The sequence below is a fragment of the Sciurus vulgaris genome, assembly GCF_902686455.1.
Source record: "Sciurus vulgaris genome assembly, chromosome: 2".
Lineage (NCBI taxonomy): Eukaryota > Metazoa > Chordata > Mammalia > Rodentia > Sciuridae > Sciurus > Sciurus vulgaris.
This window is the reverse complement of record NC_136462.1, coordinates 25,332,321-25,355,282: the sequence shown is the minus strand read 5'-3', so window position 1 is coordinate 25,355,282 and position 22,962 is coordinate 25,332,321. Positions and strand designations below refer to the sequence as shown.

The 22,962-nt window shown below is 40.1% G+C and overlaps 1 protein-coding gene across 23 annotated transcripts in view; it reads left to right on the top strand.

Annotated features, from left to right (window-relative positions):
* Positions 1-22,962, top strand: part of NRXN3 (neurexin 3) — a 1,486,572-nt gene that overhangs the window by 944,272 nt on the left and 519,338 nt on the right. For 2 of the 23 annotated variants that reach the window (XM_079126731.1, XM_079126725.1), the window contains exon 1: positions 20,229-21,445. The exons of 19 other annotated variants lie outside the window; for them this stretch is intronic. In XM_079126731.1, coding sequence (XP_078982857.1) covers positions 21,202-21,445 — 244 coding nt within the window. In that variant the 5' untranslated portion in view covers positions 20,229-21,201. Of the gene's footprint in view, positions 1-20,227; positions 21,446-22,962 lie in introns of those variants that run through there. 2 more of the 23 variants (XM_079126724.1, XM_079126726.1) reach the window with 2 other exon arrangements.

Genomic DNA, 22,962 nt, shown 5'->3' with positions numbered 1-22,962 from the left:
GTATATTCTGATTGCTTATCAAGATCTGTGTTTTATAGGTCATGATTAAAAGACAATATAGGGCACAAGTTAAGGGGGTGATATCTTAAAAGGATGAGATATTAGATTCAAATCCTGCCATGTACCCTATGTAACACTTGCTACTTAATTCTTCTCAATCACAGTTTCCTTCTTTGCAATATGTATATAATTATAGCTACTGTAAATTGTTCTCAGAGTTAAGACAGGTAAAAGTTAAGATAGTAAAAAGTAAGACTAATTATTATTCTTATTAGCCTTTGTTTATCTCCGAATGCTCATATGTAATTTTCAACATTGTATTATTTAGCAAGGATCATGAAATTGATGAACAATGAGACTGGTGACTGAAAACCAATGAGATGGGAATTGTGGTAATGAGCATCACATTTGCTTATGCAGAAGATGGATTTGAAGTCTCTGCTCAAGAAGCTAATTGGTAGTGCTGCCTCAGATTGGTAACCTCTGTACTTGAGGCAGAGGGTAATTCTGTTGGATTTCTTTTAATATTTGGGACTCTCTAGGGTTGAATACTGACTTGGAGAGTGGGAACCCATAATAAGTGAGACTTTAAAAATACCACATCATAGAACAAATTGAAAAAAAAAAATTAAAGAAAATACCACATCCAACACTTGGAACAGGGAAACATCCTACTTTGAAACAGGGAAAGATACTGCTTCATCTCAGGATTGCTTGAGGATGTAGAGTGTATTACATGCTCCTTTATGTTGGTCTATACCCCCTCTCCTTCTCTTTCTTTCTCTCTCATACACACACACACACACACACACACACACACATACACACCCCTCTCAGGATAGTAGTTTGGCTACCTAAAAGAATGTTATAAGGAATTACATAATTTGCATAAAACACGATGAGTTGTTTCAAGGAAAGGTAATATTCTCAAACTGTTGGACTCGTTTTCATTAGCACTCCTCCTAATAATACTGCTGTCATTCGTCAGTGTTGGGTATCACTACTTTCTATAATACCACTTATCACAATTGTTAACAATTTCAGGGAACTCCCCAATTCTGCTGGCTCTGTGCTAAATCACCAGTGCCATTTCCTGTAGTAGGGCGCCCCCTGGCATTTCCACAGTCCACTTAGTTTCATTTGGTCTTTGAGGCCCCAAGAAAACTACCAAATATTAGAGATCATATTTTACTCTGTAGGGACATAGGCTCTCCAAGCACATACATGTTCAGCACTAAGCTCCTGAGATTGTTCATCTGATTTCACTGCAGCTGGAATAAATAGAGAAGGAGATCTTTGGCCAACCTGTTTCACTGGAAGCAAAGCAGGTGTGTCTTTCTCTCAGGTCACAACTGAATGAAAAATACCATTATTTTGTCAAGGCAGCTTAATTCTCTTAACCTGCTAATGATGGTCCTGTAGAAGAGGAGCAGTTACAACTGTTTGGAAGAGTTTTATAAAGCAACGTTTAAAGCTTCATTATATGTGTGTGTGCTCCTGTATGTTGTGGTTCATGTGGTGTGTGCGAGAGAGAGAGAGAGAGAGAGAGAGAGAGAGAGAGAGAGAGAGAGAGAGAGAGAGAGAGAGAGAGAAAACACCTGTTTGACTGATTTTAGGTTTATGAGGTTTACTTCTTGATTTATCCATGAAATAAAGAGATTTTTGGCAGCTGTTTTATTTGTATTTAATTTGGGTGGCTCACCTTGGCATTAGATCAAAGCTTGGGCCCTCCTTTTAAAGCATTTGCGTGTCTGGGGAGAAGGTGGTAGGCTCATGCAGCAGGAGCTAAGTGTGTACTGCTGGAACTGCTCTCTGAAGTCAGGGAGGGTGAGGGGGAGGTGTGAGATGTTTTAAAAATAAGACATGCTGCTAAATTCCCTGCCAACCTCCGTTCATGCTGAGTGGAGTATAAGTAACAAGTATCAGATAGTTCCTCCAGATGTCAGCTATTTAAAGAGGCTCATGCTCCAAGTTCCTTGGACTGTGATTGTCTAAATCTCCAGTGGTGGTGGTGGTGGTGTGATGGTGGAGGTAGTGATAGTGGTGGTGATGGTGTTGGAGGTGGTGGTGGTGTGATATTGGGAGGCTGATGCGTCTCAGAAACTCAGAAAGTAAGTGTGGGAATAAGTTCATGCATTTAGGGAATAAGAAAAAATTAGACAGGCAAAGATATGACCTAATAACTCAGAAAGGCCATTATATTAAACTCAGTACAAGTAACATTTTATTTTAAATGTATGAAGCAAGATGGACATCAGGAACCTGCAGTCCCAATAACATAATCATATTGTGCTTGAGAAATTGACATACAGGTCAAGAAAGGGTACAGTATTTCAAGTTTAATGTTAAACTTTTCTCTGCAGTTTTTCCTAAAATAGATTAGAAAAAAAAAAAAAAACATGACTATTTTGTTATGTTTTTTGAATTACAGTGGTGAAGCATTTCTTAAAGTACATACTAAATTGACCTATTTAAATAGCAATACCTAGGAGACAATGGTAGGATAAATTTTGCTTACAGTTTTCAGAATTTGTAGCATCAATCGCTTTAGCTGTCTTATAGTAAATTACTCCCACCCACCAGCTAATACAATGTTCTCTTACCATGATCATGCTTAAAACTTCTATGTTAGGGTCATCAATTTGTGTACTATGATTTCTCATATTTTTGGAAAAAAAATCTATTCTCCATCAGCTTTTACAATCCCAGACTTGATTCCTTTTCTTAAATCTTAGCTGTACTAAGTTACTTAGTAACTAGAGGATCTCCAAAGGATGTAATGTCATAATTTCTCTGAGGGTCAGTTCTTCCAGAGGAGATGATATAAGAGGACTCTGTTCTAGACTCATTGTGGGTAAACTTAGTTAACTAGCTCTTTCATCCTGGTTGAAGATGACATTGGGCTTTCCTCATCCTAGGATCTTGTGTGAATCAGGCTTACCTCAGGGAGAAACAGGCAGAGAACAGAGGGTTTGTGATTAAGTGAAGGTTGCATTTCTAGAAAAGATGTGGTATGTTCTTCAACCCCCACACCTCTCCCTTTTGAGGAACAGAACAAAGTAGAGAGGTTTTGTCAAACATACTGGGATCAGCTGTCCTTCAGACAAATTGACCTTGAGAGTCAGTGTGGTCATGAGTTTTATTTCTTCCTCACCTTTTCTTTCTGTAGGCATTCCAGGTGAAGACATTTTGCAGAAAGAGACAAGAGGCCACAGTATAGAGAAGAACAGCCTGTGTAGTCACTGTGTGGCCACTTGTGAAAGGGGCCAGCATCCTAGTGCTAGTGTGTGCCTTGATAGGACACCAGAGACAGAGATGGTGAGCTTTTGTTCATGACGTTGAATAAGGAACACAGTGTCAAAGGACCAGACGTCCTCATCTACTATTTACAGCTGTGGGAGAGGGGGCATTGGATTTTCTTCCAACCTTCTATTTTCCATGATCCCATGCAGAAAACTTCTGTCTTTCAAGAGTAGACTTTGTTCTATTGCCAGTATTTATAGCTTCTCTACTGTTTTCTAAGACTTTTCTCTGCAGGGGACATCACGGTGGCTCTAGCATCCAGAGAATAATGCTTTAGCTTTTCCTTTATGTATTTATACTTAGCTTTTCTTCTTCAACCTTGAGTCATAAAATCAAGTAAAAATGGAGTCCAAGACTGATATTCTGGTATCTTTGGATGAAGCATGAACTCTCTTCTGTGTAGAATGATACAGGTCATCAGTTGCCCTGAATTTCCTCATGCCTTGTAAATGTATTTCCTATTACACACTTGTCTAACCTTGGTGATGTGTAAAAGTATCTAACTCAAGTATATCCTTAGAGAGATGCAAGTTACGTTATTCATAAACAAATACTCATTCACTTAATATTTTCAGAGTCCAACTCTCTGTATTCTCTCTGTATTCTAGTTGATCAGACTTTAGCTACAATTCAGTAATAAGGTAAGAATGAATAAAATGACAGACAAGTCTGGGGTGCTGGCAGGTGGGAAGGATGACATGTCCTGAATAAAACAGTAAAATAAGGATATTAATTTTAAAAATTGATTTAAAAGAAGGAAAAGGAGACTCTCCCTTTTAAGGCCTATAAAGCTAGGCTCAGTTAGAAAGCACCGAGGCCTATGTTGGAGAATGTTTTTGACAAATCCCTCACCCCACCCCCACTACCTCCCACAACATAGGTGTATATTGTCTCTGCATGATTTAGTATCTGGTGCTATTCTGCATTTCTCAGTTTGGGGGCTGAGTTCCTCAGCATCCTTGACACATTACAGAAATAGAAAGCCCGATATCATAGTCATACCACCGCCCCACTTGCCGCCCACAGCGTAACAGAAGAGCAGGCAGGCCCCGGTTTTCAAAAGGGTTGTGTTTCAAAGCTACTTTATAGATTCTCAGAGCTCAGGTTATGTTTTTCCAGAGAGATGGTACATTCTATTTCCAGAACTCAAGTGCCTACTAACCCAGAATGTTCTCAATGTCTGAGCCTAAAGTTACTATTGTGGAGTGCCTGGTCACAGAGGTAAGGTTTTATAAAGGGAGGTATATTTGAAATTCTAGCTTAGGATACCATCAACACATTTATCACCATTCCAGATATGATACCAAGGTCTGGGATACCCAACCACCTATCTCCTCCTCCTCCACCTATCTTGCCAGAGTTGTTCTGATATTCTAGATCACAATAGAGTTTAAGAGGGAACTCATGGGCCAAGAAAAAAGATGGGGGCATGACTCAACTGGAAAAGGATATGGTAAAGTGCTAGAGTGGACAGCTAGGAGAAGGTGAAGGAGGGTTAGACATATATGAGGCAAATAATACAAGCACTGGGGATCAAGGCAAAAGGAGAGAAGGGATAGAAGCTGAAATAGGGCTCTGGTGGTTACTAAAGAGGAAACAGAACAATTCAACTCAGTTCAACACACTTTACTAAGTATCCAGTTCCATATGAACCAGAAAAGTGAGCAAAGTTGAATGACCTGCTATCTCCCTAGTCAAGGTACCCTGTATGGAAAAGAGACAGGTGCACATTGCAGATTTGCCTTCATGCAGCACATCAGTGGGGTCCCAGACTAAAGAGTCAGAAAGAGCACAGCAAAGGAGAGATTTGTTCTGACGAGGAATCTGGGGCTGTTCCGTGGAGGAGGAAGTATGTAAGTCAGGCCTGATGATGTTGATGTTGATACGTAGGAAAGAGAAGCATAACTGTAGTCTAAGAGGTGAGATCAAAATCAGAGGTAGGGAGAATGCCAGAGAAATATGAGAGAAGAGCCTATAGAAGAGAAAGTTAGAAGGGGATGAGAAGCAATGGTATACCTTTCAGAATAATCATCTTCTCCTTGGCTGCTACTGAGACCCAAACCTGTGGGCAAGTTGTAGCTCTAGTGGTCAGAAGGAGTGGTCTATGGTTTTGGGGCTAGTCATCATGAGTCTTACTTTCCCCTTTTTTGCTGCTCCCTTGCCCAAATGCACCCCACTCATTCATTATATGACTCTCAGAGGTGGGAGGGAGGAGGGAAGCAGGTCTTTGGAGCTCAGGTGTGTTTCTAGGTATCTCAGGCATCAGAAGGAGGAAACTCAAGCTAGTGAGTTTTAGAGGAAATGAGGAGGCTCACAGTGTTGGTTCATACATCATATAAAGTAGATTGTGTAAAAGTCTGGGGTCAGTCCGTATTTCATAAAGCAATCATAAGCCCCTGTTCTCTGACCCCTGCGCCTGGCCCACAACTTTCCTTAAAAGAAAAAGTGAAATGACCAATTCTTAAATTTCTTCCTAAGCTTGTAAAGCCCTGACATATCGATGGTAAGGTTGGGGCTGATTTCTGCTCCCTGAATTCTGAGATACAAGGAAAAAAAAAAAAAAAAAAAAAAAAAGAAAAGAAAAGAAAAGGAAGAAAAAGGAGAAGAGGGAAAGAAGAGGAAGAAAAATCATTTTTCCAAATGCTCATCAAAAGCATAGAGTTTGTATTAAAGTTTGAAATGCCTATTTCTGTTTTAGGAATTAAAGGAGACCAAAAGTGCAGACAGGGGGGTGGCCACATTAACCTGGAATTACGCATGTAGAGGCCCTTCAAAGCAAGTCCGTGTTTCAAAGGCAAATGACTATTGACATTTACAGAGGCTTGGAGAAAGTGGAGATTCCTGGGTCGATATCAGCACTACTAGGTATGAAACGAGGGAGGAGGGGGCAAGCACTCAGCCTCCACTTCCTGTCTGCTCTTAGGGTCTGCCTATGTAGCTATTGCCAGGGCTCAGTCTGCTAGATCTCTGCACTTGGAGGTTAGAAGATTGACACTTTGACTATGTGTATGTGAGTGTGTGTATTGTGCTTTCTCTGGCCTATTTGCTGGAAGTCAGTCTAAATGATCATCTACTAGGAAATGGAATTCAAGTCCCTCACTGCCTTTTGACCATTCCTCAAGTGAAAGGACACAAAGACTTCATATTGACTTTCCTAGCAATTTAGAAGCTATAATTTAGAGCTTTAAATAGCATCCTTTGTGGATTCTCTTATCAACTCCATCCTGTCATCCCTAGAGTCCCACATCTATATAACATATACTAAGTAACTCATAAGCTAAACAAACATTACCAATCCAAATATCTAAATGAAGATGCTAAAATTTGTATATCATGTATATATCGACACACTTTGGAAAGTTGAAAAACATCTCTGTCCAAGCTGAGCTCAGCTATAATGCTGAATTCCTATGAAAACACGGTTTGATAACTTATTAGTAGGCAAGAAATTCGGATCTTTTGGGACCAATATTCTTTTCTAGGATTCAGTTTACCCTGGGTTCCATAAATGGGATCTATAAAATGAGGAACTTGAAGTTATAAATGGTTCTTAAATTTCTGGGTGTCACAAACCTGTTTCATAATCTCAAAACCTTTGGATCTTCTTTGCGGAAAAAGTACATTTGCCAATGAAATTGAATATATCTTTAGGAAGAAGTTTCACAGACCGTTTTCAGAGCATAGAAGTTATGCACTACACAACTCTGAGGGGTGCCATTCACACAGGCCTCAAAGCAAATGACATCCCCATGGAGGGGGACCAAGAGGCAGCCTTCATTTTAGCTGTTCCTTAAGCTCCAAGCTAAGAACCCTTGGGCCACATGAGTTCTTAGATTCTTTTTGGATCTGAATTTCTCTAATTTCAAAAAAGTCATTGTTGAACTGTAATTACAAAACTACTACAGACAAGGTGGCTTAAAAAAATCTGAATTTAAACTTTGGAGACTAGAAGCCCAAGATAAGGAGCTAGAAGTTTAGGTTGCCCCTTAGGTGTCTTCACCATTTACTCGCAGGTGACTACCACTCTGCGTCCTCACATGGCCCTTATTTATTTATTTTCCTGAGTCTATATCTAGCTTGTGTCTCTTCCTCTTCCTATAAGGACACTAACACTGTTGGATTGGGGCCTGCTCTCATGATCACATTTAACCTCAGTTACATCTTTAACAACCCTATCTCCTTATAGAGTTACTCTGAAATTCGTTATCAAGGGCACTGGATCAAGTGTACTTCCTGGGCGATGGAGTGAGTTAGGGGACAAGACATTTTAATAACTTATAAGTGTTCTTCGTTTGTATTTTCCTTTGAGTCATGCATGTAACCATCTTCTCATGATGTAAGCAACCATGAGCCTCTTCCACATCTGGTAAGTGGGGTGGGGGCCATTGGGGATTGCTATTTCTGCTATTTCTGAATGTTCTTTAATTGTGGTGGGAGAGCGGGGGCTGAGAAGAAAAGGCCAAGACTTTCTTGTAGTTTTTGTGTGTTTATTTATTATTGCTCCCCCAGTGCCACATTTAGTAACCACCACCTGCTGAGTAACTTCCAAAGCAAGAGCCATTCGACACCTCACCCCAGCTCCCTAGTACCATCCGGAGCTCAAGGAGAGACATGTCAGGAGGAGGATTAGAAAATTGCTGGATGTTCTTATTCCTAAGGCTTCAACATGGCACTATGGCTGTTTAATTAACCTAGTAATGAGTAAGTCTGTGAGTTAGTGATGTTTCAGACCTACTAGGAATGTACAGCGTCGCCCGGCAGCATACTTTTGTCCTTTTTGCTTGTGAGGCACTGACCTTTCTTTCCACTCATCTCCTGCACACTGGCAAGGTATGCATTTTAGGAAATTACATCTATCAGGCACAATGACTCCCTCTGTGATGCTTCACTCCCACTCCATACTCCCCGGGATGAAAAGGCTCACTCTGTGCCTGAATTGGGCTCAGACATTTACTGCTAGAGACTTCTGCTCTCCCTTTCCTCTTTCATCCTTCCCTTGGGAACTCTTTTTGATTCCCTGGGAATCCACAGTAAATACTTGGTCATATGTATTCATTTACTTGAAATCAACAAGTGGGTGATTGGTCAAGTCAGGCAGGACAAAGGTGTGGTGGGGAAATAAACAGGAGGTACAAGTACTCCTAAAGGCAATTCTTATTGCAAAGTCATGCAGTTCTTTAGCTTCAATTTCTACTATAAACATTAAAATTTTAAAAATATGAGACTATCTGAGACAGCCTTTGGTTAAGTGAGTTACCTCATGCCTGACAATTAATAGTAGATCCAAGGACTGAAATCCAGGTATTTTTATTTATAAAGTTGACTGTGAATGTGTCTTCCATCCACTCTATAGTAAACCTTCACTGGAAACCCTACATAACAGAGGCCCTTCTTTATTAGTTCAAAATCTGATTTAAAGGGACAACATTACGATGTAACTTTCCCTCTGATTTCTCTCTGGCTGTAAGCCTTATATACATGTGTTTTTCTTCTCCTTCTGTGACTTTCTCTTGTAGTTGAAAGGAAAGCTTTCATGCTCCTCATTGTTACAGATGGTAGTGATCATATCAAAGTTCTCTTATGGGATATTGTTTCTAGGAGTTTCACTTTCAGAGGATCAAAACTCAAAGAACACAGATGCATTTTCGTGCTATTTCAGTTCCCAGGTTGGGTGGTACATTTTAAAATTATAATTGGTTTTGTCAGGATCATGGTTTTGGGAGTGAAGACTAGAAATCTTAGGAAATGGATATTGTTTCTATTTATCAAATAGTAACAAGGATAGTGTAAATGTTTCAAGGAGTCACCGTGACCTCCAAAAGGAAAGGAGAAGCTTCTGGGAAAAACAGAATTTTGGCTTCATTTGTAACAGGAACGCATGAGTAAACTTTTTTTATTTGTATCTTCTAAGACTCTAACAGCTTTATGAACAGCAACATGGTATCTGAATATGGAATGTATTATGTATTAACCACTAATTTAACGTAATCCTCTGTTGAATTTCTTATTTTCAGTTAGTGAAGTCAAGGTTTTTATAATTTCCAAAGTCTAAATTGCTCAATGTAATAAATACCAATATCTCATGAAAATGCTTTGGGTATCATTTCATGTTCATATATGCAAATGAAAGCTATGTGAAACTTTTCTTTTTTACTTTCAGTGTTATACAGGGCAGCACAAGGGATCGGTAACCTGTTATCTACTAGCCAACACTGAGACCATTGTTTGCATGTCATGTTACATTTCATCACAGACCAAGTATTTTTGCATGGATGTAGGGGAACCTGTGAGGAATACAGTTATAGGAAAACAAAAGGAGAGAACCAGAGAATAATTAGGTTATAGTTTCCTTTCTAGAAATATCACACTAATATTCCATTGTATACTGGGGGTTATAATTAAGTGCATAGAACTGTTTTGCAAGCACATATGAACGTATATTTAAGAGAAAGAATCTCATTTCATTGATGAGTTGTCATTTAGTTTTTTTAATCACAAATTTTATGTTTTTTTTTTTTGTAACTGTCTTAAATTGGTATTCATTGTAGGCAGATGATGGAATGTAATTATTGATTCCTCAGTATTTGTCCTTTTTGCCTTATGTTCCATGTGTCCTTGAAAGGATGGAACTGAAAGTTTTCTATTCAGGGTTACAGATAAATCCATTATTTTTGGCCCGCTAATTATGCTATTTAAATTAGCTATGGCCTTGCTACTTATTTTCCCAATTTATCCTATTAGCTTTAAAGGGAATATAGTAAATTTATTCAACAAATTTTAATACATGTTTAACATGGATTAAACATTATTCTACATCCTGGAGAATGAGCAGTGAATGAATGATCAAAGAACCAAAACATCTATTCTAAGGGAGCATATATTTATATATTTTAGTGGAGTTTTGTTGTTGGTTTTTTTGTTTTGTTTTGTTTTGTTTTGTTTTGGTACTGGGGATTAAACTCAGGGGCACTCAACCACTGAGCTATATCCCCAGCCCTATTTTATATTTTATTTAGAGACAGGGTCTCACAGAGTTGCTTAGCACCTTGCCATCGCTGAGACTGACTTTGAATTTGTGATCCTTATGCCTCAGCCTCCCAAGCAACTGGGATTACAGGCACGCAGCACTGTGGAGTTCTTTTTATCATGGCTTTGTCTTTTCTTTTTTCAATCTATCAATCTGGGCTTTATATATCTGGAGACTGTATTATTAGTTGCATACATGTCCAGGATCATTGTGTCTCTTATGTTAATCATTTTCCTGAGGATGTAATGATGTTTTTGGTAGAAAGGTTCATTTTGTCTGAAAATAACTTTTTCATATTGTTTTTACATTGGTTAACATTTGTGATGTACATTAATTAGAATACTGACTGATTTCAGGGTATGGTAGTTCTATTTCTTGTCTGTATCAGCAACTGGGGAGGGGTGGCCTTGTGTTGGTTAGAAAGAGGAAAGAAGTTCTTCTTTCTGTCCCAGGTTTTTCAAGCTACATATCTGTATTTAAAGCAATACATTTTTATTTATGTTTAGTCCACCAAGATTTCCTGTGGAGTGGTAGGGGACAATAGGGTAAGCAAGTCATCATATTCTTCCCATAGCTATGAACTCTTCACCAATGAAAACTGCCCTCTTAGATCACAAGAACAGCAGTTGTGTAGGTGTTGCTAGTAGGAAAAAAAAAAAAAGAGTTGTGGTATTTAAAATAGAAACATGGAATTGTTAATAAGTCTAGAGATAACTTGTACTGCATGCAATAATGAAAAAATGGAGTTCTAGTACAACAATATTGCTTAATTTGGATTGATTTTACAGAAGCCTAAGTTTCCTAGCCACAGTGCATGAAGTTTCAATAGATGGAGGCAGGTTTTATTCTTTATAACATCCAGGATTTGTATTTGGACTTCAAAATAAGCCCAAGAGATAATATTTGAGTAAATGCAAATGTAGAGGGCAGAGATAAATTCCAAAAGGAAACTTAATCAATCACATTTTAAATGTGAAAGTAAAATTAGAAGTCGTATACCCTATCCTCTCACTTCAAAGTTTTTTTTTAAAAAAAAAAAAAACAGAAATCTATTGCTTGAATATTTCCTGTGATGGAAGGCTCAATTCCTTGTAAGGCATCCCTTCTGATTTTTATATAGGCTCCAAAAGTTGGAAAATTCTTCTTTTTAAGTAATGCTTGCATATTTTGAAGTCCCCCTTCTTCCCCAAGGTGTAGAAGAAATGTTCTCTCCATCATCCATTAAATGCATCCCAATACTATTCCACAAACCTCCCATTTAATATCTCTTCTGGTCCTGGCACTCGTAGTAAGTTTAAGATGTGGGACATTATCATATGCATCTTTTTTATGAGAATAAAGTTTTTCAGAGAGTAGGTCACTTGTCCCAGGTCACACAGCTACTGAATAGTGGATTTGAACTCAATCTGTCTGGTCTTAGGATCAGATCCTGGCTCCCTACCTAATTTTTCTATGAATCACGTAAATGCAATGTGACAAGTGTTAAAAGAACAGTGTTTATTAAGACACAAAAGACCAACTGATTCTGCCTGTCCAATTGGAAGTGGTAGATTTTAAAGACATGGATGTAATCAATCTAAAATATTATCTTAATGTTGTTTCATTATCTATTTTTATTAACAGCCTCTTGCTCCTACCTTTGATATAAACTGACATGTCAGCAACCCCTGACCGCACCATTAGTTTTGAAAAGTGCTAAATCCTCAGTACCACTGAGAAATGCCCTTATTACCCATTTTGCAAACATATCTGAAACTGCTTAGATAATATGTTGTACCTTCTATCAGCGAACATTCTTCTTCCTCCCCTTCCAGATTTCTCTGTTCGGTGAATTTAAGGCCATATGTTATTAAGGAGAAAGTGATCATATATTTTAGATCTCTGTTCCTCTACCTTAGAGTGTGCACTCTTCATGGAGAGTGAGTGAGGGAGACACTTGCATGAGGTGAATGCTTGAACTAGGATATTTCTAGAATTTAGCAAGTCTTGTGAAATTGGATCCAACAGGTATTTTAGTAACTGAAAAATAACTGCATGGAATTAATAAAACAAAGGTAATTTCCTATGTATGCCATAATTTAACTTTTTAAAAATTAATTATGGTATCTATTTCACATCTCTGAGTATGAAAACTCAGGCATTAGAAATTAAAATGGATTTCAATGGATGAATTTCTCCCCTCCCCACTTCTCTCCTCACTTTCCTTACTCTTTCTCTCCCTTGCCTTTTCTGGCTTTTCTTTATTCCATGAAATTTTTCTTTTGGTTGACCCCTTCTCAAGTTCCTCAGGCTCTCACAAGTCAAGTAACAAGAGGAAAGTAGAGTAAGGCCTGCCCTTTATGGGAGCTCTCTGTGGAAGATTGCTCTCCACCTTGATGATTTCCTTGCTTAGGTTCCTCTTTTCATATTTGAAAGCATTCAAAGTCTGGTTCATAGTAACAGTGAACATCAATATATAGTCTTCTTTTCAAATAGACCTTTTAAATTGCATCCTTAAAATCATCCCATGATGTAAGGATTATTCATTATCACACTCTTGAGGAAGCATGCTTAGAGTTGAAGGTAAGTTGCCCAAGACCATACAGCCAATGAGTTGTGGACCCAGAATTTGAACTCCAGTCCTCTGACACTCCATTCACATGTCACTTTGTCTGTGAATCCCTCCCCACAACTCCTTCCTTTCCTATAGCAGACTAATTCTGTATCTATTCTGTGTGCGTGTGATTTTTTTAACCTTTATTCTAGCACGTATTGTTTCTGGGAAATTGTATATATGAATGGGATATATGTTTTTCTTTTTCTTTTTAGGTGAGTTAAATGGGGTTTTTCCTCTGCTAAAGCATGTACTTCCTAAGGCCTGAAATCTCTTTTTCATCACTTGAGTCTCCTGGACTTCACCCAGTGTCTTGCCCACAGTAAGCATAAATGTTGTATCCATGGAAGGAATGAATTAAATGCACCCAAGAGAAGGGCAGAGGCTGTTGCTTTTTTTCAGTACTGAGCAGAAGTTAGTTCAGAATTACATTCTTGATAATTTAAAAAAACTGTTTAAAAATGATGGAATCCTAAAAATCCAATGGAAATTATTAAGGATTTGGAAGGCATCTTCCAGGAGGGAAGGCTAGTTCATTAGACTTTATTTTTTAAGAGAATAAAGTGAGAAAATGATGAAATAGAAACAAGAAGTAACCAGCCAGCCTTTCCAGACCCCAAAGCAAATTTGGATCCTTAGAGTTCCACTCTATTCTGGAAAACAATTATAAAATAATGCTGGGTTTTGGTAGTCCACCTTTTCTGGTTCTGGGACCAATTTATTTTGACATTGGATTAAAGGATACTTGTAATGAGACTATAAAGAAGCTGTCCCTTCTTCTGTAGAAGATGAGCAAAGAGAATCCAATGAGTTGGGTAGCTTTCCCACTCTCTGCTTTGAAACTGCTGGGGGAGTTTTGTCTTTAATCATTCTCCTGGAGATCTATATAAAGAAGAAGAGAATACCATCTGCAGGGATAACTCTAAAGCAGTCATCTGCAAAAAAAAAAAGGATAATCATATGATAATAATTACAATAATCATTATTCACAGTTATTGATTACTTTCTACGTTCTAGGTACTGTTTATGTGCGCTTTGCGTGATATTGTTGTTTAAATCCTCATAAAAAGTTATTAGATAGAGTGCATGATTATTTCTGCCTAACAATGATGAAACTAAAGTGCAAAGAAAGTAAGGATCTGACAGCAGCTAATAAATGGAATGAGGATTTGAACCTATGCAGTGGAGAACCAGAGTCCAAGATCTAAATCTTTATGTACCCTCAAAATGTCCTTTAAATCTTTGATTAGACAATTTATACTATAAGTATATAAATGCAAGTATTTTTTATATCATTATATAACAATAATTCATTTTATTTGCTTCTTAAAAACTGGATAGAGATTTGTTATGGTGCTGAGGATGGATAATTTAGATCTCTGATATCCAATGTTAAGTTTAGTGGAGACTAACAGGAGTGTAAATCTCTATGAGGAACTAATTGAGCCCTGTCTTTGAGTGTAAGAAAAAAAATCCACTTCCGTATTAAAATAATTTCCCTTGGACTTCAAAGGAACCTGTGCCGGGGTCCAGCCCTAGCAGGGGTCGTAGAGGTCACAGGTGATGGACTAGGCGTCGGCGAGGTGGAGAACAAAGCAACACAAACTCAAGGAATGGATGCTAAGTTCTAAATTTTATTTTTTCCCAGCCAGCTTTTTATACATTAAAAGGTAGGCAGTTACACATGTTTTTGCAGAACAGGAAAAAGTCACAAGGAGAAAAACAAAATTATTTTGTATGATCATTACTAGACTAGACAATGAAATATTCTAATTATTCTAGTAATTGTTTACATGTGATAACCTATAACTAAACAATAAGACATATTAATATTTAACTGATCATAAAGGTTAAAGCAAGTTCAGTAGGGTTGCATAAACATCAGTCGTGTGACTACTGCTGTAGTTAATAAATGCTAGACATTTTAAGCTAACAAATATATGATATCATCTTATACTGTGTGAAATTAATATTGAGGAACACTTTATTTCTTCTGTTTCTGTTATTCCTTCCTGATGGGGTTGGAATTATTTGCCTACATACTTCAGGTCATCTGAGAATAGTCAACAGGGGATGGGCAGCTAGAATCTATTTTTGTATTTTCTCATAACATTCTTGGTTACTCAAAGTTTCATTACAAATGACTAAATCTGAAATCACTGTTCCATTAGAAGTCTGTTTTTTTATGTTTTAACCCCTGTTTTCAGGGAAAACACATAAAATATTTATAGTAAACTTACACATATTAAGCAAGCAAGGAAGGAAAGCCCACAACCCAAATTCCCAATGAGATGAGACCTTGCGAACACCTTTATTACTCAGTGGAATCCTTGTCAAGCACTGAGGGGAATTGCAGGTGGCGTAACAAACCTGGTTAAGGAACATATCACATTTTTCTTGTCCTTGAAGAAATGTGTAAAAATTCTAATGCAGTAAATATCCCAACCCCACTGATCAAACACAAAAGATCTGGAAAATCTCCTGCAGAGATTTTTCTGAACATTCAAACTGCTGATATTCCTATTTCAGCCACAAGGAGGACAAAGTAATAACTATCGATGTTTATAAGAAGGATAAGTTAAGGAAACAGAAGCAATATATGCATTCTCTAAACTACAAAGTAATACAAAGATGTCATTGTCCCTTTCTTAAACAAATCAAATATGTGTAGGAATGATGTTTAGAAGAATAAAGCTTCTATTTTATACCCCCAATGGAAATATAATCAAAATCTGCTTTTTTGCAGAAAGGCTTTCTTAAATAAATGAGGAGAAGGATGAATTATGTGGCTATAAATAAAAATACTGACATCTAATAAAGCAAAGTTCGACTGTTTTATGGTGTCTCTGAAACTCATGGATATATTTATAGTCATGTTAACAGTCACCTGTATTTTTTCAGGACTTTTATTTCATTTCACATTATGAGAGTTTAGTTGTGTGGTTTTTTTGTCCTTCCCCCTAAATTGCTTTTTGGAGCCCTGCATAGAGAAAGTAAGGATTTCTGGATTTCTACTCTTTAATTTGAGAAAGAGAGGGTCCTCACCTAACGGCTCAGGTGAACAGACTATCCCAGTCTTTCTGTCCTTCCTGGGTCTGTGCAGTCATATTAGATGTATCTGCAATGATGAACTTGACAGGTATCTCCTGCTGACAGCAAAGTGGCAAGTCAGTGCCTGTCCAAGTGCGAAGAGCCATGGGCAGAGATAGAGTGTATTGTGAGAGATGACGGACAGGGCATCTTTGCATTAGGTTCCTGATGCCTGACACATTTAAATGCAGCACGAGGCTTATTTTAGAAGCCAAAAGATTCCTTAGGCTACTTTATAGCTGAGGCAGAGAACAAAACAAGGCAAAGAAGCAGAGGGTCAAGATTCTCATACTTTACCTTGGGATAGTCTCCCCAGGGGGGAAAAATAGGGAGATTAAAAGAGGCATAAAAAGAAGTCTCTGATGCCAAATTCTGAAGTCTCAAGTAACAGAGAAACCCAATTTTTAACCTAGTTGATCCAGCTATGTGGATTTTTACAATCTGCATTCCATTCAGAAATTTAAGGTTTCAAAGACTCCGGTTTGGATTTCAACGGGGTTTGTTCAAGTGGGGCAAAGCCTACTTGTTCCTGTGAAATTATTTATGCTTTTCAACTAAATCTGTGCAAAGCATAACGTTTCTAAATCTGCTTCTCTTCTATGTTAAAAGTGGACTCTCATCTTTATCCTGTAGTTGCGCACTTGATCCCCAAGTGCTGTCACTGAGGGACACACTAGAGAAGAGAACTCAGGAGGAGTGAGGGCAGTTGCTGAAGGGTGAGGACAATCCTTCCTCTACGATTCTAGCTGCAGGCAGTGTTTAGGAGGTATCACTGGAGATAAAAATCTCAAACAAATATATTTAAAATGTCAGCGGAATGTAAAGTCTAATAGACCTGAGGAGAATGGGAGTTAGAAATGAAATCTAAATAGGAATGTGTTGACTAGAGTGAGGGACAGGGGGCATATGAAACTATTAATAAGACATATGGGGGAATGACATGCAGTTTATCAGGATGATTATGGGTTAGTTTTTTAGACTGGAAAAAAAGTAAAATAAACCAGTTTTGTATCTGTCCTCTGATTGGTCTCAATCGTCAGCTGTATCCACACATGGAATCTGACTTACTGGAATTCATACCTACTTCTTTTGACATTTGGTGGAAAGTAAGTAAATAAATTATAAGTATGACAAGTAAAATGAATAGTTCCAACTGTGACACACCGGCAGCATTTGCAGATTTTGTGCTGCATTAAGGATTTATTTTCACTTTATTATTTAGCAGAGAATTAATTGGAAGGGCCATCTAAGCTTCCCATGATTCCTTGGGATGAAGTCAAAACAGAATCTCCAATGCTCAGTCCAATTTAGGAAAGAAAAAAAAACGCATTAAGTAGGTAGATGTTCTACATATCAAGTTTGGAGAGTTTTTCTCTGGGGATTAATGTCACTGAAGGCAGATAAATGGGTCCATGAAACAGTATAAGAACATGTCATTATAAGGTTGGCAATTGGTTAACTGGATTCATTCATTCAGCAAAATATATACTGAGTTCCTACTACATGCTACCCATTGTCCCACACACAGAGGATATAGGGGATAGTGAGACAAAGATGCAGCCATCGGGAGCTTACCATCTTTTTTTGTTTAATTCATACGTAAATACACAAAACAGTGGGTTTCATTGTGGCATATTTGTACATGCATATAACACAATTCGATCAATCACAATCCACAGTACCTCCTCATCCCCCTCCTTTATCTCCTGGTCTTCCTTGTATTTGCAAGAAATCCTTTGTTTTCTTTTTCTTTTTTTTTTTTTTTTTTCTCTAGCTTCCACATATGAGAGAAAATGTATGTTGCTTGCCTCTCGGAGTCCGGCTTATTTCACTTAACAGGATACTTACTTTCTGTTTAAAGGAGATAGACCCTGAATAAATACACAGGTAAAACAATTTCAGAATGGCCAGATGCCATGAAGGAAAGAAAACAGAGTAAAGGGGAGGAATGCCCTTCTGGACTGGCAGTGGGTAATTGTAAGTGAGGGCCAGAGAAGACCTCTGAGAAAGTGGCATTTGAAAATGGACTAAACATATGAAAATAATGGGGGAATACTTCCAGATGAGATGGACCGGTAATGCCATAGAGGCCTTGAGTTGGAAAAAAGCTAGGTACATTCAAACAGCAGAAAGAAGGTCTGGGTGACTAGAGGGTAGTCTGGTGGGAGCTGGAGCTGCAGAGTTAGGCAGAAGTCTGCCATCTAGATTTCTTTAAGGCCATGATATAGAATCAGAGTAAGTTCCAAGTGCAGTGGGAACCCTTCTGGGGAACTAAATAAAAAAAAAGCTGAGTTGAATGGGAACTATTATGTGCCTTAGTGGAGGATGTTTAAGGTATTGTTTTTTTTTTTTTTTTTTTTTTTAATTACTATACCAATAACAACACAAGACCCTAAACATGTACTTAACTTTCTTGGAGCTTCAGGTTATTTTCCTAATAAACAAAGAATATTGATAATATTTGTCAGGAGCTATGCCAGAGTTATATATATATATATATATATATATTTTTTTTTTTTTTTTTTTTTTTTCATGTAAAATCTCCAGCCACTCCTTCCTCAGGAGGGACGAATTATCCACACTTTGCAGAGGAGGAAACTGAGGTTTGAATGTCCTTATACCACCCCCACCCTTGCTGTGATGTTCCTGATTACACGTTGCTGGTTTAAGACATTGAATATATAAGTCTCCACCCACAGACAAGAGAGACCTTGCCAGAGGGCCACCTCCATGGAAGGCTGTGCATCCTGAATCACCCTAGAGCTCAGAGCCAGGGCAGGTAGGATGACAGTGCAGCATTTACCATGGGCATCATGGAGTGTTAGGAGAACATCAACTTCAGAACCAGCATGCTAAAGCAGTACCATAAATTTACAAATGAACTTGATATTTGACTTTGAGGACAAATCATCAATAGATTTGGTATCTTGATATATTTGAGAGACATAAAGCTACTTCCTTATCATCTCTGTGGGGTGTCCCAAGGGTGCATAGGACTGCCTTAATCTCTGTTCTTGGTGGTGGTTGGGGCGGGTGTTGAAATGAGAGCAGGAATTACATAACAGGTGTTGTAAGCATATAATTGGTGCTATAAGCATTGTTTTTAAAGATGCCACTTAAATATACTGGATTTGATGTATCTAGCAAGTATTCCTCCAGCATCTATCCCTACCTCCCCCCAGACTTAATGGACTTTGAATGAAGATAAGTGCTTAGGTGGAAATCAAAGCCAGCAAGAACCAAGTAGAAAAGCACCAGGCCAGGGATGCGCCTTCAGTTCGCTTCTCTCACTCAGCACGCCTAGTGGAGAGGTGAAAACCTCCTGTCCAGAATATCCTTGCTCCATCCTGGAGTCACAGATGGCCAGGGCAGGCGCTGCCACTGGGGCTCTGCAGGTTCAGCCTCAATGCAAACACCATGCTCTATTTGGTGCCCAGCGCCCGTAGATAATTCACCCCCCTGGGGCAGTACCTCCGTGACAGATCCTGGACAGACCAGCCATCCCTCTTCCCATCCACCGACCTAGGACCCTCGCCCCTCCTTAAGTACTTTGACCAGCATTACCAGCTCCAGCACCAACCCCTGAGTCTTGAATTCCAAGAGTTTCATGACCATCTGGGGTGAAAGTCTCCTTCTACGATCAAAGGGCCGCCAGTCTCCGACCCCTTCACTCCGGGGTCTCTGGGCTACCCCATCAACTTCACTTTCGAGAACCAGGACACAGATCGGATTCCCTCCTTTCACCCCGCTGGTGGGGCCTTGAGTATCTCGGTTCAGAGAGACACACGCCTGAAAATTGTCTGCCCCAGCCGGCCACCAGGCGGGGAGGAGTGTGCACGCGGCCCAATAGCCTGCAGCAGCTCGGCGCTCCTGCTGACTTAAGGGGGTTATTTTTACTTCCGTTTGGTGCCACTTCTGCCTTAGCAGCCGCCGCCTGTATTTTTCTTTTAAAATTGTGAAAGGCGCCTTAACCGCGCGAGTTTGGTTGCATGCGCCTGGCAAAGGGGCAGAGGAAGGGTGATAAAGAAGGTGCAGTCAGTCCTGTGGGTCTCACTCACACCCGCGCAGGAGCACGCACACACACACACTACCAGGCGGGAGCAAAGTGAGAAGAGGGCGTGCGGTGTGCGCTGGAGGCTAGCAGGCGTGTACGAGCGTGTACTTGAATGGGGAGGGCCGGGATTCCGGGTCGCTCGGGCCCCTCCCTCCTCCGAGCCAGCCAGTCCCTCGGCAGAGCGCTCGGGCTGCACTGATTTGCTCTCAGGAGTGCGCTATTTGCATATGACTTGCCCATTTGTGAATTTGGCTCCCCAACTCCTCGCTTCACTTCACCTGTGCCTCCCTGTTCCGCGTACTTTGCAGGCTCCCGCCCGCCTTTGGGCCACCTCTGCCGCCTGCAGGGCACCTCCTCTCTCGCTTCCCCTGATTGCGCCCACCCACCTCCCTCCGCCTCGTGCCACATTGGTTTGGGTGGCTGCTCCGCGCTCTTTCCCTCCGGTCCTTCTTGTTCTCTTCCTCTGGCTGCTGCTGCTGCTGTCTTCTTTTCATCCAGTTGGGAACCCAGGAAGCAGGCGGTTGCTCCGTGGCGCTCCTCCAGAAAGCGCAGGGTTAACAGCCTCCGCGCCCTTCCGCCTCGACTCTCAGGAACACGAGAACTCTTCTACCTGCAGCCCCCGTTTGCCTGGCAGTTCTGCATTGCATCTCATGGAAGTCGAAAGAGGAAAAAAAAATGTTCAAACTCCTTGGATGTTGGGATAAACTAGCTTGAACCTACTTGGGTCTCCTGCTGCTTCCTCCTCTTTCTTCGTTTCCACCTTTCCTGTGTGGCTTCTCGGAGTGTGCAGTTAAGTCATCAGACCCAAGGTGCCTAGAGATCAGGAGGAAGCCTCGTCGGTCCTCCCCTGACATGTGTGGCATGCAGGGGCTCCCTAGGAGGTTTGCTCTACCTGGGTGGACTCTGGCGTCCTAATTTCAGCTCCAGGAAAGGGGGCTTTGTCTTTTATCTTTTTTTTTTTTTTTTTTTAACTGATTCATCATCAGTTTTCTTGAAAGCTCTTATTGTTTCCCTTTTCCCCAAATCGGGCAACTCTTCCTCTCAGTATGATGGGCCCCTGGGCATCATGAACTTCATTATTCGTCACTGGCTGGAATTTAAACTGCCCATCTGTAGTGGTCCAGTGCGTTGACCATGCACCTGAGAATCCACGCGAGACGGAGCCCTCCCCGCCGGCCAGCCTGGACGCTTGGAATCTGGTCCCTCTTCTGGGGATGTATCGTCAGCTCTGTGTGGAGTTCCTCTAATGTAGCTTCCTCCTCCTCCTCTTCCTCGCCGGGGTCTCACTCACAGCACGAGCACCATTTCCATGGCAGCAAGCATCACTCAGTGCCTATTTCTATCTATCGCTCCCCTGTTTCCCTTCGAGGAGGGCACGGTGGGTCTCTCTGCTCTTTATCCTTTTAATGGGGCATAGCAATTCCTTAACCCACTCGTCTTTCAGTAGTGTCAAGGGTGGGAAAAGCATACAAAATTGAATTTAGAATGATAAATAGCATCGCATGTGCATGAGGGAAGAAAATTTCCACTTTCTCTTAAAGGCTGGCGTTGCCCACTCTTCTCTGAAGGGTTCTCCTCTCCTTAGCTCCTTCCAGCATAACTGCACAAACACCCCCCTCTCCTTTGCAACCCTCACCCCGCTTGATGACACACAACTTAGACAAGTTCCTGTGCTACACGTTGAGAAATCATTCATTCACCTTGCTTTTACCCTTCCTTTCTCTGGTCTCGTTGGAGAGCTAGTTGTGGAGAAATAGCAGATAGCAGGCATCGTTCAGTCTTCAGTCTGAAGTTGATTGAACTGCTGTGAAGTTGTCTGTGTGGTAAAGGTCAGGGGAAAGTAGCTGAGTATAGGAAGGCAGAAAATGTAATTAATAACCAGAGGCCATTATTGTTCAATTTGGCAGCTTCATGTTTGCCCATGTCAGTTGAAAAAGCAGGGATCTCTAAAACTGAGCATCTAATATTGCTAGCTACCAGATAGGAAGCAATATGTATAAGGCTGTCCATTTATACTTCACCCAAGTGTAAATGATAGTAACTTTGATTCCACCATTTATGCAAATGGTCTTTCAATTAAAGGCAGAATGAATGGGCTCCTCCCCACAACACAGGTATGCCCTGTTTTGCTCTGAACTGTCCTGCATAGCTATGAAAGGAAGAGGTCTGTGGTTCTTAAAAATATATTCAGCTCTGAGCAGGTTGCCTCTAAAAGGGTGATGTCTGCGGTTGAGGTAGGAGCTTGCTGTAGTAAACTGTTCTAAAGAAAGGAGCTAGCTTCATTTGTTTACTATGCACTACATTCTGATGATGAGGGGAATAGGAAACAGAGAGAGACTGCAGGGGCAGTCTCCAGAGAGCATGAGTAGGACCACACTAGGGTCCCTGCCTTGCTTGTATATTGAAGACCTGTAGTATGCAAACCCTGTTCCAAAGTTGATTCTTTCCACTGCCTCCGAGCTGTGGGCTGCTGCTCTGTGCTATCTGTAGTATGAAGTAGAAGCACCCTGAGAAAAATGCCAATGCATACTCTGGCTCTTTCTTTAAATTTTATTTGATGCATTGGTCAGGCAGCTCAGAGCTTGTACGGTTGGTAGAATGGGTTCATGGGGAAGAGGGACTACTCAAAGGCTTGATACTGATCTGGTGACTATTATCTGTGACTCCTACTGGGTCTGGTGTAGACTCTTTCTCTCAAAAAAATAAAATAAAAATAGAATAGAATAAGTAATGTAGGAAAGGAACAGGTCCACGAAAAAAGCAATTTCATTGAAATGGAAACTTAGGAAAACAGGTTGGGGGAGGGGGTAGGAAAGAAAAAGAGGGAGATGGGGAAGCCAGACAGGCTATTACTAATAGCCATAATTAAACACGGAAACGCTTAGCGATAATTAG